General features: G+C 38.9%; 1 protein-coding gene across 3 annotated transcripts in view; it reads right to left on the reverse strand.

Annotated features, from left to right (window-relative positions):
- Positions 1–12,054: 12,054 nt before the first annotated feature.
- The window catches only part of LOC138012975 (TNF receptor-associated factor 5-like), a 10,511-nt gene continuing 3,361 nt past the window's right edge, over positions 12,055–19,204 (reverse strand). Inside the window, exons 3-8 of one of the 3 annotated variants that reach the window (XM_068859924.1) lie at positions 18,657–18,819; positions 16,880–17,344; positions 16,083–16,263; positions 14,290–14,513; positions 12,524–13,875; positions 12,055–12,191 (exon numbers count right to left, since the gene is read on the reverse strand). In XM_068859924.1, the coding sequence (XP_068716025.1) occupies positions 13,707–13,875; positions 14,290–14,513; positions 16,083–16,263; positions 16,880–17,344; positions 18,657–18,718 (1,101 nt within the window). In that variant the 5' untranslated portion in view covers positions 18,719–18,819 and the 3' untranslated portion in view covers positions 12,055–12,191; positions 12,524–13,706. Of the gene's footprint in view, positions 12,192–12,523; positions 13,876–14,289; positions 14,514–16,082; positions 16,264–16,879; positions 17,378–18,656; positions 18,820–19,204 lie in introns of all 3 variants that reach the window. The other 2 variants (XM_068859925.1, XM_068859926.1) reach the window with 2 other exon arrangements.

Here is a 19,204-nt window from a genome sequence, read left to right on the forward strand (position 1 = left end):
ATGGCAAGATACCGCGTTTTTGTTTTTGATAGTTTTCTTTTTCTTTCAAGTGCTATAAAGTTTGACAAGAAATGTGCGAATTCAACACAAAGATCACAATCGCCCAACTCTTGAGGTTGACCATTGTTTCTGCAAAGTCAAAAATTTACTCTCCAAGACGAGGTTATTTATCACCAGGTAATTCCATCGTTTTGGGAATAGCAGCTACTTTTACCAACATGGTAAAATTCACAAAAAGTGGAAATCTCACAAAAATCATTTCCAGCGAAAATTTATTGAAACAAGCAACATATTTGCTATTAGAGGCAAAAAACCTTTCCTATTTCAATTGCGTGCGTGCAAACGAGACACATAATCGACGTCACAAAGCATATGCAATTAAATAAATTTCTAACAGTTCACATCAAACCCTTTTCGAAAGAACCTTGACCGTAAATAATAAAGCACAAAAGAGAAAACAAGCTTTCATTCAAACAATTTTTCGCTATCGCATTTCCAATTTTCTCAGTTTACCTACAAAATAAATGTAACTTGCCAGACAACTTGGATGCGACTTCAGTAAACACTGTGATGCATTCAAGGCGTTCGATTCCTTCAATGTTTGTTAAATCCATAAAAGAATTGCCATTGGATTTCAAGGTTGTGTAATACCAAGTTTGTAAAGTATTAGAAACAAAGATCACTTGATATCCAAAGGTGAAAAATGAAATTGTTGTCGAAGACCATTACTCGTCGCTTTCAAGATTCCAGATATTTATTTTTCACCGCCTGTCTTGCTCATCCAATTGACGTTCCATTCTTGAGCTCCATGAGGGTATATTTTGTTTAAAGATCCACTAAAACGCCATTCGCGTTACAATGACTTTCGACGCCATTGAAGGTTAACAAGAATTAGTGAAATTTCCAATTGTTACCGGGAGAGTGCAGAGTTGCAGAGTTGAGTACAAATAAATACATTCAGTCAAATAGCCAGCCAACAGAGATCACAGATCCACTTAAGGACGTTCACGCCCATTGCTACTGCGCGTCTTTACAGCGAACGCAAATTCACATGCCACGTCATGCATCGAGAGCGCGCGCTAAGTACTCAAATGAACAATGGTAGGGCAGATGGCCATTGCTATAGCTTTGCTTGGATTTAACGACCTTAGATGTTCGGTGACCCCTACTTTTCTTTTCAGAAACAGATTTTATTTACAATTATCTCCACATTGTCCAAAACTAACAAAAAGTCAATGTGGGAAGTTAAAAAAATCTCAAGATTTCTGTCCTCGGGACATGGAATCCTGCCATCTTGCGGCTGCAAGGTGCACGAAACTATGGTCGCTAACTGCGAACTTGTTCTTTACGGAACCTCAACAATTAACTAAATTCATTTGGTGGGTCCAATTAAACAAACTTTGGTAGAGAACATTTCACTTCAAAGATGTAATTGCAATATTTTTGGGCTTACAGAGAGTGTGGCCTTATTCGCTAAAGAAGTCGGATTTTTTCTGATTTAGGGTGTTCTTCCGGGCAAGTTCTCTCCAAAACGAAGTCGGTGAACCCCCTATTTTTTTTACATATCTGACATCACTAACTCATCATCTTTCAATGGTAAAATTTGCAGTAAAAAATCAATGTTAGAAAATTTTCGTGCGAACGCACTTAAGGTGTTCGATTCGTTCTCTGTCTTTATTGAATCCATAACTTACCAGAGAAATTTCCATTTGGTTTCAGTGTTGTACATAACACCACCTTGGCGAAATATTAGAAATACAGCTCACTATGATTTCGGCTCGATGGGCTAAAGATTGTTGTCGAAGTCCATTACTCGTCGCTTTTAAGATTCAAGATATCCAATTGACGTTCCATTCTGGAGCTCCATAAGGGTATATTTTGCTTAAAGATGTACTAAAACGCCGTGCGCATTACAATGACTTTCGACGCAATGGCAGGTTAATTAAATGTCCTCCTGTGTGCACCAGAGAAATCTACGCATTACCCCAGCCCCCTCAAACGCAGTAATAACGTTACCATCGCAACGATAAAAGGCATTTCATTGAGTTAAAATCAAGACATATTAGGGCCGTTTATACGAGAGAAAATAAGCCGCGGCTTACTCTGGCCGCGGCTTACATAAGACGCGAACACCCCATATAAATGATACAAAACCTACGTTCACGCCTTTCTCAAGCCGCGGCTTATCCTGGCCTGGGAGTTTATACTCGTATAAATATTTCCTTTCGCGTATTATGTACGCCGCGGCCAGAGTAAGCCGCAGCTTACTTTCTCTCGTATAAACGGGCCTAATGTCTCTTTTGAAAAAACGGGACTGCGAAATCTTCCCATTCAGCGTTACCAGATAATGTTAGAAATAATCTCTAGAATATTTAAAATTCAGCAAAATCTGTAGGTCAGTTTTTCAGAAAAATCAGTTTTTTTGGATTTTTTTCTTTCACCTACGGATTTTTTTAAATTTGAAAGACAAACGTTTTAAATTAATCTAAGCTAACATGCAAAAAATGAAAAAATTCACCCTCCGGAAGCAAAGATATAAACGACTAAAGTTGCAAACAAGGTAAAAGGAGGGGCTACACTACGCATGCGTCACCCGCTCATTCGAGTGCACGCGCGAGTGGAGGTACAGGCCAACACAAACGGATTTAAGTGACCATATTAAACCGTTCGTGTACAATTTTCGTAGTTTTCGGGAATAGGAGTTGTCTCTTTATATTCCATATACATAGGAATTAGAAAAAAGGTCAGCGAAATTAGCGGTATTTGTTTATTTCTGGTGACCCATTTTAAATCGTAACCTGACGCGAGCAGCTTTTAAAATTGAGTGTGTGGATTACGCGCGCTCGCTCAGCTGAAAACCCTTTCGAGCCTCCTTAACTCAAGTCCTTTCGCTCCTTTCGCCGCTTGGCGATTTCGATTTTGCGGGCTAAAATTAAAATATGGCCGTGAATAGCCTGGAACTGGTGAGACCCTTGAAACATTGTAACTGGAACACCCTCTTCCATCGGATTGTTTTCGCTTACCATTTGAATGGAATTTTCGGTAATTCCGGGGAGAATTCTAATGGAACAGTTCATCCCGGTGGAATGTTGTCGGAAAAAAAGGTAATACCTTTCGAGGTATTCCCTTTTTCTGTAGCGCGTACATTTGAATTGAACTTTCGGCGAGAATGTTTTGACAGATGGTACTGCAATACCTCGAAAGGTATTACCTTTTTTCCGAGAACATTCCACCGGGATGAACTGTTCCATTAGAATTCTCCCCGGAATTACCGAAAATTCCATTCAAATGGTAAGCGCTCCTCACTTTCACCAGAAATATCGGAAATTTCTGTACCATTTGTCCAAAATTACAAGTGCCAGAGAAAATAGTCCGTTTCATTTGTTTTTCAACCAGAACAACCCGTATTTCTGGAAAATGATGCAGCACATTCCCATTTTCTTTTTCTAAGTACAGAACGTGTAGTACCATCAGTCGAAACATTCTCGCCGAAAATTTAATTCAAATGGATCGCCGAAAATTCAATTCAAATGGTAAGGACTACCTTTCCAGACGTCCCTCTGCTCCCGGAAATTTTCCAGTAGAACGAATCAAAAGTCGTGTTCCATTTACAAACCAACCGGGATCTCCGGAAATGTTTTGCAAATAGTAAACAACAAAGTATTTTAGGTGGAATGAACTATACCATCTGAATTTCCAACCAGAATTTTCTGTTTTTGTTGACAAATGGTAAACGCGCCGGAATTCCCGATATTTCGGAAAAATGGAAAACCTCGAGACATTGACCAAAAGTTCCGGAAGAGACTGTTCCATTTAATTTTAGACCGAAATTTTTGGAATTCTTGACCGAGTGGATCGCGCCCGCCACGCCTGGCCAATTAAAGCGCTCGCTCCAGATTCCTCGCGTCTGAGCATTTGAACAAAATGGCGGATTAGGCCGAAGCCCATCCTCGGTAGCCTACGTCGCAGACAGACTAAATAAACGGTGTGGTCAATCTGCGCAACGGATCTGAAATGCCTGTTCAGAGTTTACCGGGAGTTCTTTATCCCTTTCTGATTGGATAGAATCTTACTCGCTTTGTGATTCGACGTTCACTTACTTGACTAGTTTTGCATGACAGAAAAAGTGTTTTGCATTTCAACACCTGAAAAGGCGATGTTTAATTATCTTGTCTGTTGCAATTTATGTCGTCGCGTTTACAAGAACAGGCTCTTTCCTCTGTTTTTGAAAACTTTCGCCGCCTCTTCTCCTGCCCCGACTGACTGCCCCTGGCTCTCCGAGGATGCTCAGAAACGAAACGTATCTATTTTGTAAATATTTTTGTTTCTTCGGCCATTTCAACTTCAGTAGAAATAAAACGCATGTGACGGAAATTAAAATAGTGAACACATTTCTCACTATAAAACATATGGAGCATTTTCACATGACGTCACGGCGGCCATGTTGGAAGGTCTCAATGGGGGGGAGGGGGCCCTTTGACGGTTGACGATTAAAAATAAGTCATTTTGAGGCTTGACGCATGACGGTTGACGGTTATTTTTCGAAGTAACGTTTATAACACGAAATTAAAGGGCAAATTTGGCTGTAATTTTTAATAAAACGATATAATTTTTCCCATATTTGAATAACCCAATTAGTGCTATAATTTGTGTATTAAAAATGGGGTTTTTGGTCTTCAACTATGTGTCTAATTACCTTCGTTACCGCTGGGCGTACTAATCGCCTGCTCCACCAATGTATATGGGACATACGAAACATTTCACAAACATAACCCTCCGATACCTACTCACTTCCTCAAAGATTAGTTGAGCCTTATCTTGAAAAAACTGTATTTCTTGTTTAACAGGAAAAACGTATTTCAAACGCACGAAACCGCAGTATCCTTTGCCAACATTTCCATGGCTGCGTTTGCAACAGCTATCATCAAACTACTTCCATACATGCAACTTCATCTTTCCTCTATGGACTATAACCAAAAAAGAAATAAACAATTTCACAGAGCTAGCAAATTGCTATTATCTGACTATAAAATTCAAGACTGAGATTCAGATCTTAGATATCTGTCAAGTTATATAAGGACACCGGAACTTTTCCGGTTCACTCAAAATTTCAATTAGTTAAGGTTGTTCTGAATCTGCTCCACAGGATTCTCTTGAACTTTGGCATGCTGATTACATTTCAGAAATAAAAAATGGGGGTCAGCGAGTTCGTTTTTAAGATACACGTAACTAAAGCCAAAATATGGGGTGTTTTTACAGAGCTTTCCTGTTGCCACGGTAACGTTTTACATCACAAAAATGACCGAATCTTTTTCAGAAATAATTGGTGTTTGATATGGTACCTTAAGATTGCTGTTAAGTGATAAAGTGTTGCCATGTCAATCTTTCTAATAAGAACGTTTCTTTAAAATGTTGAAACTGTTTTGAGCCACCTTAAGTTCCCTATTGATTCACCTGCAACGAGGTCATTCTCCATCGTAACAATCTTGTTTTGCTGTTTGGTAACCGACAAAAGAATGTCGGCTTTAAAGATAAACAAAAAAATTGCGCAAAAAGATTTTGCCGTTTATTACAGAATATTGCCCATCATGCAGTGCCTAATCTCAAATACATTTTAAACAACAACTGGCAGCTTATACAAAACCAACCCTTGCTGAGAAATCTTTAAAAATCCTCTCCTTATTTCGTATAGAAGACGTTAGAGTAAACGTCTGAGGATCAATTTCCGATCTTGACTAATAGGAGTGGTGTTTAGCCATGACCCGTGATGACTGACGTTTTATGACACCGGAAGTGTTTATAGACGGAAGTCAGTTTTGTCGCTAACCGGTTTCATCCGAGACTAGGAGTTAAAGGACTTGCACATAAATGTATTTGTGTGATATACTAATAAAAAACCGTAAACCCTAAAAAAACCTATTTGGTCAATCCTTTCGTTCTTGATTTAAGGATATCTGAGACATCTGACGGCTGATATTTTTCATGCTCCGTTTGACGGTTGACGGAAAAATTATTGCGTTTTTGACTGTTGACACTTAAATTTTTGGCCATTTGACGGTGGACGGTTAACCCCATTGACACCCGCATGTTTGTTGTTTCAAAACAAAGGAATGGCGGCCATGATGGTGTACCAAACTAATCCTCTGGGATTTGAACTCTATTTTTATGTAAATACTTTCTTTTGTTTCAGTAATATGGCTGCTGGTCACGTGAGTGAAAATGCTCCATAATGTATTTTGAAAACTTGACGTTTCGCATGTTTCGGATGTATGCAGCTACATATAAAACGTCAAGTTTTCAAAACACAGCATATGTCTTATAATTCGAAGTTTGTTCACTATATTCATTTCCGCCGTGTGCGTTTTATTTCTACTGAAGTATCTATTTTGACTTCAGGGTGAACTATTTACACAATGAGGTCGAGTGGCCAATCAAAGCAGAGTTTGTTGAATTGAAAATCTAAACATCTATGAAATGCAAAAACAAACTTGCGAACATGTCAACCCGAATTATCGCAAATCATAATTCTCACAAACACAAACGCGAAGGAAATGGTTAATAAATATGAAGTTTTTTACTATTTGAATGATTTTGGCTTAGATTAAAGCAATATATTGTTGAAAAATCTTCGCGTAAGTCGTAGCAGTAACAAATTGGGTTAACCAGGAACCACTTAAAGAAATATTGTTGGCTTCCTAAATAAACTTCATTTTACAAAAAGAAATACAAAACAAATCTTTTTCTGACGTTAAAAACTATGGCTACCTATTAATCATTTGCCAGAAATAACACGACTCAAAATTCCTGTTATCTTTATGAAAATTGCTCGCGTATTTTCAACCCACGTATGCAAATGAATAATATTTACACAACAAGATAAATCCACAAAGGCAGAAAAATCTCACAAAAACCTTTTCCAGCAAAAACGTTTATTGAAACAAACAACATATTGGTGACTGTGCTGAAGAGGCCACCCATGTGTAGTGTCGTGTACATGAAGTGTTATTTTTTAAATTTAATTTCTATTTATTTATTTATTTTTTATATCGCTGGTTACGACTACAACTATCACTAATTACAATACAGAACTAATCTTAAACGAAATTGGCAACAAACAAAAATGCATAACATCCTGACCAAAAAAAAAAAAAGAGCAAAATATATTACAAAATACACTAGGAAGAGCTATAAATAAATGGCCACGCAGATCGACTCGAAAAAAAAAATGCAACATTACAGGTTGAAAAAAGAAGAAAAAACATACCATTTCGTTTTAAATTCTTTTTCACAACCAGAGGTAAAAATGATATATTTTTCTATTTTGATTTTTTTCCGAAACAAGGGAAACAAATTCATTAAAAGCATATAATTTGCTATTGAGGGCGTTTACATTTAGGAAATACTTTCCAATAATAACTAGGAGGTTGAGGGCTAAACAGAGTGCCAAATCTTTATGTATAATGCCAAACACGATTTCATTTTTTGAAAGGACAAGTCTTGAATTAACAACGCATGAGAACCAATCAATAAAATCCTTCCAAAACGAAGTGGCTTGTGCCTGTTACCCTTTGCCTATCTTCTTCGTGCCATGTGGCACACATAAGGACTCAACACAATCCCGCCAACCATCTCTGTCAGCCGCTGCCATTTGTACCTCACTCCAGTTCTTCCATCCCGCTTTTTCTCTTTCTCTCTCCGCCTTCCTTCTCCATGCTGTCCTTGGTCTTCCCTGTTTTCGCCGCCCCTCTGGGGCCCAGGTTAATGCAATTCTGCAGTCATTGTTTGGTTCTTTCCTCATGATGTGGCCGATGAATTTCCATCTTCTCCTTCGCACATCCTCACTGAGTTTTTCTATCTCAGCCATCTTCAGGACTTCTTTGTTTGTAATTCTTTCCTGCCAACGTATCTTAAATATCCGTCTAAGACATGGCTTGTGCACATTCAGTGAAAAGATGTATAACTGTGTGATCAGCTGGACAAAAAGGACAGCGTGGGGATTCTTCCTTCTTCATTTTGAATAGTAAGCTCTTTGTACACAGAATGTTGTCAATAATTTTAAATTGAAACATCGATAGTTTCACTTCCTTCGTTACTTTGAAGGGTAGAAGATATAACTTACCCAATGTGACGTGCGTCTTCTCCTGGCACAGCGACACGAGGCAAAAACAAAACGCAAATGGGCAATACACACAGCCACACACTAACCCCTTCCCACGAACTCGCAACACAAAACATATACCTAAAAATGCTAAAGACTATTTTATTAAAGCTACAAGTTTTGAAGGATAAAATTCTTAAGTAATACTAATTCTAAACTTTCTACTAAGATAAACGTAATGGCCTTAAACTAAATGCACTAGTTACTTTACTCTAATATTTACAGTCAAATAAAATAGTTCAGTCCTTCGCCAAACCAGCAGGTTGTAGTTTGTGGTTCTTTCCCAGTTCCCACCTCCTTCTGTTCTGGCAATCAATTTCACCTCTCACACTTTACTGCGCCCGCGTCACTTTCTTCGAGTTTTCTCTTCTTCTTGGTTATCCCAAGCTTCTTTAATTCTTTGAAGGATATTCCTCACTCATGAACCGCCACTGACAAAGGGGTTTTGTCATTGATTCTTTCCGGCAGCTCCCGCTAATGGCTCTTAGCAGTGTTCCCCGCTCTTTTCCCTTTTGCCCTCAGGCTTTCGTTCTCCAACTCTTTGCTTTCCTACACGACAACAACCGTGCGCCACTCAACAACCAACGTTTTGCCCTGTTATATATATCTTTAGTAAATTTTCAGCTCCGACTATTGCATTTCTAGCTTTTGGATTGGCTAAAAAACTCCGACTATGAGCCAATAGTCGAAGTTTTACGTCGTATGGAAAATAGTGTGCCAAGATGCTCTTTCCGGGCGCTTTGTAAAATTGTGGAAATAAAAATCGGCGGCAAAACCGGTTTGAGAATTTACTAAAACAATTATTCCATTTGCCCTTGTTGGATATGAAGTGATTATAACCAACTCGCGCTACGCGCTCGTTGGTTATTTTATCACTTCATATCCAACTCGGGCTCATGGAATAATTGTTATATAACCTGGTCAACGCCCTGTCACCTATCCTTAGCTCACAAATTAACATTTAACATCCAATCTACAACAGTGTTACAGTAACATTCCACATAACAATGTGACGTTAATTAAAAGACATCAAGCGATGTTACTAACACTAATTAAGCAACACTTATGAGATACAATTTGACAACTATGATACAACGATCTAAAAGACATATATGCATGCGATAATAGAATTTTTTTTTCGTGAACCCAAGTCGGATCATTATACTTTCCTGAGTAACCGAGTACGACTTCCGCAATAAGACCTCGCATTGCTATCCGTACACGATTACCAGTGATCCGTACTCCAATACACACGTCGTTTGTAATCCGTATACGAATACAAGTTACATGAATTAAACATGGTTGGAATCCGTACTCGAATTCAAACATCTTATGTTCGTACACGAATACCAGTGATCCGTACACGAATTCAAACATGCTCGAATTTAAACGTCAATACGAACACGAATTATTCTCACGGACTTGATTACCGAGATTGGTGAAAACGGTTAAGTACTGGAGCAATGTGTTAACACGGGCACTGCGAACTTTGACAAGCAGGTGACGACATTGTTTTGAATGCCTTTTTTTTTCACCAAATTAATGAAAAGATGAAAAGCACAATTAAAGTTTTAGTTCCTCGATCTCATTGAAAAGGAAGGAATATATATCAAAAGGTCAGGGTGAGTCTCTAAGACTTTGTGATAAAGAAGAGAAGTTACATTTATTTGCTTGGAATTTACAGATGGAGAAGGTACTTTCGTCAACAGAGACTATTAGATCATAGTTAATATAAAGGTTAGGTTTCTTGGATCTATTGCTTGCAGAACGCAAGTAACAATAATAATTAACAGGTGGGTCTTGCTTAATAATACTGTAATTCTAAATGAATATAATCTGTTAGAAACAAATTTAAAATAGTTAAAGATCGCCTTGGCTCAAAAACTCGCAAAGCAGGACGCCGAATATTTGGAAAATCGACTCGTATAGAGCGTTTTCAAATGAAGTAACGGCGGCCATGTTGGTATTCCAAAGCAAAGAAATGGCGGTCATGTTGGTGTACCAATAAACTAATCATCCAGGGAATAACTCTATTTTTATGCAAATATTCGTTTGTTTCAGTAATCTAATATGGCTGCTGGTCTCGTGAGTGAAAACGCTCTAACATAATGGCCGTCGATTTCTCACTTAACCGTTGCGTTGCGTGGAAAATCGACGTCGCAAATTGGGATCATTATACTTTGCTGAGTAACCGAGTACGACTTCCGCAATAAGACCTCGCATTGCTATCCGTACACGAATACCAGTGATCCGTACTCCAATACGCACGTCGTTTGTAATTCGTATACGAATACAAGTAATCCGTACACGGATGCCGCAATATATCACGAATGTGTAATAACGGGGGAAGAATTATGTTGATTCGTACACGATTACTTTATGATGGAAATCCGTACACGAAAATCCGTACACGGACCGACGACTCATGAACCAATGGTTGTTATCGAGAGGTCTGGGAACAAGTTATATTTATACATTCAAAATGGCTGCCCGTGCAGAAATCGAGAGAGGAGAGAAGAGAATATGTAAAATTCGCAAGACGGCGATAGCCTTTAGATGTGAATAAGAAAGAACTCTTTGACTTTAAAGGTAAGAGGGTTGTTTTTAAATATGTTGACAATTTCATTGTGAATATTTAACCAAACCCCACAGTAAGCAGATTCAGGCAGTAATGTATAAGTATTAAATTTCATTTTTAAAGTTTTTATTGGTAAACACGATCTTGTGTCTCGGGTACCCAAGACAACCCTTCCCCCCGAGTTACCCTGGGCGAGAAAATTTTTCTCTCATTTGTTTAAAACATCTATCAACCGTTTACTGGAGGGCGAGACAACTCGGGTGGGCGAGATAACTCGGGGAGGCGAGTTGTCTCGCCTCCGCAGGTCCGAATAACCCTGGCAGGCGATTCAACTTTTTCGCATGTAAACAGTTTGGCTCGACTACCCGAGACACAGCAAAATCTTAAATGCGCAATCACAGAAGCAACAATTTGAGACCTTATACATGTTGCTAGCATTCGCGTTGGAATGAAAAGGTTTTTCCCGCCAAAATTCTCACCGCAGCCAACGGAAACTGTCAATTTAAAAACATACATTTTAGTTAAACTACACATTACTGCTCAGTTGAGATTATCAGTCCATCTTAGCTTCTGAATGTGCAGACACAACTATACTTAATAAAAAACGAACTACAAAGAAGGGCAAATGATGATGCTTATTTTTTTAAAGATGAGTCGTAAAATGTATGCATTATCAAGTAGGGCCAACTTCGTCTCGTTCACGCAATTCTCATATAAATGCTCGATAAAGTTGTCTTGGGAAGGAGGGTTGTCTTGGGTACCCGAGACCATATAAAATAGTATGATCATTTGTACTTATCATCGAGTTAGGACAATGTGCGAGTTAGTGTCCCAAGTTATGACTGCGAGCCATGCGGGCCATGATTGCAAGTCACACAGTTATTGAATGCTAACCGTTTTAAAATAGGTGCTTAGACTTATAACTGTTTATCAGCACTACTTGAAATGGGTGCTTAGGCTTACATGTGAAATTCACAGGGCTCTCAGATTCTCCAGCCCCCGTATCATCCTTTTGCAGAACCCTTTTTTTGTAAAATTATTTGTTGATATTTCCCATCATGCACATATCCAAATTTATGCCATCACTGATAACGTATTTGAGTGCTTAGTTTTCAAACATTACATTTTAATAGTAATACACGGCTATAATATAAGATTTTTATTTCAAATAGAAGACTTTGCACTACAAGTTTAATTACTTTTCTTACAATCTAGTGTGACCGACTTAAACCAACAATATTTATTACGTTTTTTTTTTTTTAACAGAAGACTGTGCACTTCAAGGTGATGTATTTTATTTTACAATTAGTTGTATCCATCAACTATTTTTCGCTGCTTTCTCTTTTTTGGCCCTCTTTCTTTCTGCTGTTGCTCTCTTGTCCTTTCTCTTTTTCAGCTCTTTCTCTCCTTCTCTCTCCTGATTCCTGCCAGATGTGCTGTTCCTAGTGGGATCATCTATGCCCAACAAAATAGGAATTAGTCAAAAGTTAAAACAAACATGACACAATTCGAAGAAAATGTTTGTGATCCACTGAAGGCAGGTGGAATTGTGTTCTTTTGATGTATACGTGAGACTTCAATAAACATCGGTAAGTAGTGTTAAGTGTTTTGTGTATTCTGTGTATTGTGTACTGTAAGTAGTAGAAATACTGTTTTGTAAGTATTTAAATAAAGAAATCAATAAATAAAAAAAAGAGACTTCAACATATTTTTCCAGAGATCAATAATTAATAATAATAATAATAATAATAATAATAATAATAATAATAATAATAACATGCACTCACCAGTCATTGTAGCATGTAATTCTTTTGACCCTTCAAAATTTCCTCTGAATGAAACCTGCAATGAAAAAACGTAAGGGAAGTATCCTACCCCAAATGAAATTACGGTATGTATTTTTAGTTGAAAAGTGGGTGTTAAAATGTTCATTTTTGGATATTGTTAGGAGTAATAAAATAAGTCTTGATGGCCAGAATGACCTTGTGGCCAATGGAAGTAGCAATGTAGGTTTTTTTCTGAGACCCTATCCACGAAAGGAACTTGGTGCCAAGGAAACTAGTGATTCACATGTCCCAAGTGCTGATTACTCACCAGGCCTTGTCGCCAAAGGAAACTGGTGTGTACCTTAAGTGTCCAAGCCCAAGCCCAAGAGACCCTCATCCCAATTATTATCAAAACAGACTACTATTATTTTAGATCCAAGTGTTGATACCCTCAAAGGACTTGTTACTTCAGGAACTCTCCCAAGTGTCAATGCCCCAAAGGGCATCGTCGCCAAGGGAACGAGTGATGTTAGTGTCCCAAATGTCGATTCCTGGAAAGGCTTCATCCCCAAGGGAAATGTTGATGTTAGTTTCCCAAGTGTCGATTCCTCGAAAGGCTTCGTCGCCAAGGGAACTAGTGATGTTAGTGTCCCAAGTGTCGATTCCTCGAAAGGCTTCGTCGCCAAGGGAACGAGTGATGTTAGTGTCCCAAGTGTCGATTCCTCGAAAGGCTTCGTCGCCAAGGGAACGAGTGATGTTAGTGTCCCAAGTGTCGATTCCTCGAAAGGCTTCGTCGCCAAGGGAACGAGTGATGTTAGGGTTTACCTAAGTTGTCTCGTTTTTCACGACCTTTCAAAAATTTATTGTAACATTAGGAAATGTCGCTTGTGGTTTCCGTGGATGTTGTTGAGTGTTATCGTCAACAAATGGTTTCAATAAATGGCTAAATAACTTTGAACGTCGAGGTCCTTTTACACATTCAACTCACTAAGAAGTCTTGAAATATGTGTAAGCATACTGACTGAAGAGGTTCTAAGAGCGAAAGATGTTTCAAGAGTAGTAGGTTATATTTTTACAATTTTTACAGTTTTAGTGTGTTGAATGTGTAAAAAGAATCGATGTCTTCTAGTTCATGCACTAAATGGAGCAATGAAATTGCGTATTCTACATGGAGTCCTAATTAATTAAACGAATATAGCATAAATTAATATTCCAGATATGTTATTATAAATTTAACGGCCAGATTTCCATTTCCATCAATGAATCTCTTCATATCTGGCACACGCGCACCCCACATGTCCCCTTCTTTGAGAGTGACGCGTCCAACATCCACAATCTTGTCCTTGGTGTGCTCGCCAGGCATCAAAACAAACCTAGTCAAACAAAAGATTATATTTTTACTTGCTGAAAAAGAATAGTACTTTTCTTCCATTATCATCGCTTCCAGAAGTTTTACGTTGTTCTTTTTGTGAGTTCGTTTATAATTTTGTTAATCACCATTCCCAGTGTAGGATGGGGGGTCCTTGTTCCCTTGTTCCCTTGAAAGAATTGCTTGGTTCCCTTGTTCCCGAAATTACTTTCAAACTTGTTCCCAGCTTTTTGATCTCTAAAATTGTTTATGTTCCTTTGTTCCCTTAAATATTTTGTCATTGTTCCCGTGTTACACGTTCAAATTAGCCATGTTCTTTGTTCCCCAAAACCCCTGTTGGGGACTCTCTGAATCGTGATGGGAACAAGAGAAATAGTTTCCTGATTTGATTTATGCTTTGGAAATTTTCGGGTTGTACCTTATATGTGCTGTTACAGGATTAGCAGCTGCGCGCAGTTGTAAGAAGACACTGTTGTTGTCGATGACACCCCTCCATCTGTGGCCAGTTTTAATAAAGGCTTGGCTCGTTAAGGGTTCTTGCTTGGTCCTGTGAAGGGCATGAAACTCCAAAAACTTCTCTATAGTCCATCGAAATGATGCCGAATGTTTTTCCTTCGGGCCATATTGATTTTGTGGGTTGCTCTAATATGAGAGAAAACGTTTGATTACTTGAGGAAAGAGCGTGGCGGTTTGCTCAGCCGTTTCCTCACCGTGTGCGGGGAACTTTTGGTGAGCAATTCACCTCGCGAGGCAAATTCCTCATCGTGAGAATCGAATTGAGCTTGGTGTATCAAGCATCCAATAAAAATACATGGCTTTCTCACGTTAGATATGGAAAGGTGCTGCGGTGGTTGTAACTCTAATAGAGAATATAGCAAACGTACCGACCATCTTTTCACAACTCCTCGCCTAGTTTTCGAAAATAACAGATTACATTAGCATATTTGGAACCTCCTGTATAGGAGATCGCGAATTTTCATTTGCTTTTTAACTTCCCGTAAGCGACGACGTAATGGATATAGAGCGGAAATTGGATAATCAGTGGGATGTTGTAGCATCGCATCCCTGGTTATTGTTAAAAGAGATAGAACTTGCTTTGAAGTACCGAAGTTTTCTCCAAATTCGCTTTCTGCGTGAATAGAAGAAATGCATATATATACTCTGTTGTCTACAGATCTTCAAGGAGGCGAAATTTGGGACTGATTTTGCTGATTTGCTGATCTACTAGAACTAAAAGATCAGACGCGGTCTGCGTGAATAGAAGAAATGCATATATATACTCTGTTGTCTACAGATCTTCAAGGAGGCGAAATTTGGGACTGATTTTGCTGATTTGCTGATCTACTAGAACTAAAAGATCAGACGCGGTCTGCGTGAATAGAAGAAATGCATATATATACTCTGTTGTCTACAGATCTTCAAGGAGGCGAAATTTGGGACTGATTTTGCTGATTTGCTGATCTACTAGAACTAAAAGATCAGACGCGGTCTCCCATAATTGCCGCGTGAGTTGGCACTTGCGAGATGATACGACCGTTAACAACCAACGCAAAAGTTACGGACTCTTCTGTGGTCTCAGGTCTATTGCTTTTCACACTTAGCTTGTTAACATGTAAATTACCGGTCTGTAAAATTAAATCCTCGCAATCCAATTCTCTTTAGTTTATGTTCAGTTCATTCTTAACATTTACACGGCTTTACGGATTTGTAGCTGTTGTGAAACATCAGAAGCGAAACAATTTCAACATGTTCGTAGGTCGCTTAGAGGAGGTTCTACTGTAGTTATAAATAAGCCTGATAGAGCGATTCTATGATCAGTTGTAAAATGTATTAATAATTCATTAGGGTGCAAACCAATCCCAGCACAGTATTCAGATCACATGTACACAACTGTAAACCCCAATACAAATCAACTGAATTATTAAACAGTAGAATAACTTTTGATACAAACTCCTGCTCAGCTAATTGGTATTCATTAACTTTTGATATAGATCTCTACTGATTAAAATAACAATACTTTGCATTCAATTTAATGTATTCATTTCGCAAGCAGGATAAAATATTCGCGTCCGATCTGTATGGACGTTTGCAATGGCTCGCCTATCGGCCCGCCATTGTAAACGCCCATACAGATCTCCCGCTCATATTTTATCTACTCCTTACAGGAATGATTAATGAAATATGCTATCGCATCCACGAATTAAATATTACCTTTTCATGGATTTCGCGGCGCAAACGCTGTATCTCTCCAGACTGAAGTCGAAAATGAGACACAGCTGATTCAACCACATGGGCAGCTGTATTTTTGCGCTTAATAACCCGCTTGCAGCCCGGCACCTGGCATTCCACGGCTCTCTCTGGGCAATTATGCAAATGAAGATTAATCTGGCTTCTGAAAAAAAAAGTTCAAACTTTTAAAATTTGTTCCACGATTTTTGAATCGGATGAGTGTTGGGAGCCTCCATCTAACGACCAATACGAAGAGTATATATTTAACAATTGTAGGTGAATATTCACCTAAAATCACTGAGCCTGAGGCGAATAATTGTTTTAGTTTAAATACACAGGTGATTATTTCAAAAAAGAGAAAAAAAAAATTTGAACGCGAAATCATCTTCACTTAACAGTTGCAAAACGACTACTGGCAGCCATTTTGTCCGTCGCGGTGATTATCGGCTGATAATCCGAGATAGCGAGCCAATGAGAGCGCGCGATTTTGTAAATAGTGAGAAAGAATAAAACTTGCCGTCCTGCACAAATTTTTAATTTTAACCACTTAATTCCCGTTGTTAGGCCCGTTTTAAACGTCGCATTTTTCATGCGCCGAGTCTAATGCAAATGAGAAAAATCTATTGTTTTCGCTCATTTGCATTTGATTCGGCACATGTAAAATGCAACGTTTAAAACAGGCCCTAGACAGTAAAAGATACTAGCAACATTAACGAGGGAAATATGTTGGAATGCTGCAGGGTGTACATTTCATGATAACGTAAAAATTATTTCCGTACCTCGATAGTAGTTCACCACAACTAAGTGGGCAAGGTTCAACTGAATGCGGACATCCTTTCTCCCTGTGTTCGTCCGTTACCTCGTTTTTTATCGGCATGCCACATTCTGGGCATGGCACTTTTCTCTTAACGCATGATGCAGCATGCATTGGCAAATCTTCTCGCTGACACACGTGCTGGCACTCTTCATTTTGACACTGTAGACGAAGTTTTGGGCAGCTAGAATGATGGTTCGCAGCATTGCCATAAGTTCCTTTCCAGCCACAACCTGGACTTAAACAATGCACGGGAAACTCGCTAATCATTTGACCTAAGGCCACGTTATCCCTTATTTGACTGGCATCAACAGCCTCGCGGCATGCAGGACATCGGCGACTTCTTGCATTGGAAATCAATTCTTGGATACAGGCCTTGCATCGCGAATGACCGCATCCAAGACACACTGGTTTAATCAATGGGTTGAAACTGAAATATACCACAAACTTTCAATAGAATCACCTATTCCGAAGAAAAGAATTAAAAATAGAGAAAATAAAAGACAAATGGGCCATATATGAAGGCAAAATGTAAGGCTTACCAAATGTTACATACGGATCCGTTATCGATAGGTCCCGAAAACGCACAGTTGAACACTAGGGAAACTTCAGCCATATTTAAGTTAAATCTTGAGAAATGTTTCGGACTTTTGATGGAAAAACGTTAATAACACAGAATATAAAAATGCGAACGTTATCTCAGTTCCAACAGCCGGACGTGAGATTTCAAGGAATCGTCTAGAGAACATGATCTCTTTGTTTGGTCCTTTACTTTCGCGGGTGTCTGGATAATTTCAGAGGAGTAGACGGTTGGGGGAGGGAAGGGGGTCAAGAAAACAAAAAGACATTGATGAACTAATGAAGACGTCATCCCAATAAGCCCAAATCAGAAAAATATAATGGACAGAACGGAGGGCACCGGAAAGCAACCTTGACAGGATTTCATTTTTGTCTTTTTTTTTTCTCAAGAGTAAAACGCTTGTTCCGTTTACGTTTAAAGACAGATTATCAAAAGCGAATTACATATTTCTGAATATATTTCGAAAAGCTTAAAGGCCCATGTCCATCAAATAGGTTCCATTGTTCAATACTACATTTTGATTGGCTGGCAAGTTTATCGTTTTTTGTTTCTTTTTTCACGGTTGTCACAACCATTCAACGAGGATGATTAAACACAAAACGAAAATAATAGATCGTGGCATTTATGAAATCGTTCTATTGCTTGTGTTTCAGTAGATGGGCGTTGACGAACGAGGCAAGTCTCTGAGGTAACTGAATGCTAATGAGGAAAAATTTCCCCCAATATGGGCCGAGCTTTCGTAAGAAACCACCTCTCGTAAGCGAATACCTAGGCTTGAGATTTTTGGGGGTCGCTTAGTGATCATAGAGGACTTGTGGTTTGCGGAAACGAATTGTGCATACAGGATATCTCACACCCAACTAGTAATGAGGGGACGTGGGTTCAAATTCCTCTAAGGGCGAATTTTCTTTCAAACCTATTGTCAGTTAGAAATATGATTATTTGGGTTGTACAGGGTCAGGGTTTCTCCCATGGACTCTTCGTTCTCAAATACAATTAGCCTGTATCACTTGTGGATCCTTGTCATCCGCCAACTTGACTACGGTCGTATAACATTAACTTGATCCTTAGTTGGGTTTCAAGCGAAGTTATAGGCTCCCCTACCTTGTCGCCTTGAAAGAAAAATTCCCGGGAGGCAAACGCCCTAACCAACGTAAATTACCTCTTCGATTGCTGTGTTGCCAGCATGGTTGTTCTGGTAGTGTAATGGTGGCGGATTTTCATTCAAACCTATACTCATGTATAGATATGGGGGTTATTGACCACGGTTTTGCGTTCAAGTTGGCTCCATATTGGCCTCGTCCTTTGTTTGCATTTTTATGGACCTGGATTTCGCGAAAAAAGGAAAAAAAAAACGAGGCCAGCCATTTTGCCTTCACACCAAGCGAGAAGTCCCAAGCGGGCAATACAGCTCCATCTTGCCCGCTCGGGTAGCCAATCACAGCGCGGGATTTTGTTCATCTTGCCTGCTCACGGAGCGAGTCATATAATAAATACATACAATGAACTGGTTCAAGACTTCCGAGGTAGTTCATCGTTTAATTACTACAGCTCTGTTTCGTATATCTATGATACATATATAAAGTCCCCCAAGCATGAAACGTTGTGTAGATGTCATCTCCAAGCCGCAATAAATAAAATATAGACACTAAATGAAGAGATGACACATCTTTACAGGAGCACCCAGCGTCAATTTTCGGAAAATATCTG

The sequence above is a fragment of the Montipora foliosa genome, chromosome 8, assembly GCF_036669935.1.
Source record: "Montipora foliosa isolate CH-2021 chromosome 8, ASM3666993v2, whole genome shotgun sequence".
NCBI classification, from domain to species: domain Eukaryota; kingdom Metazoa; phylum Cnidaria; class Anthozoa; order Scleractinia; family Acroporidae; genus Montipora; species Montipora foliosa.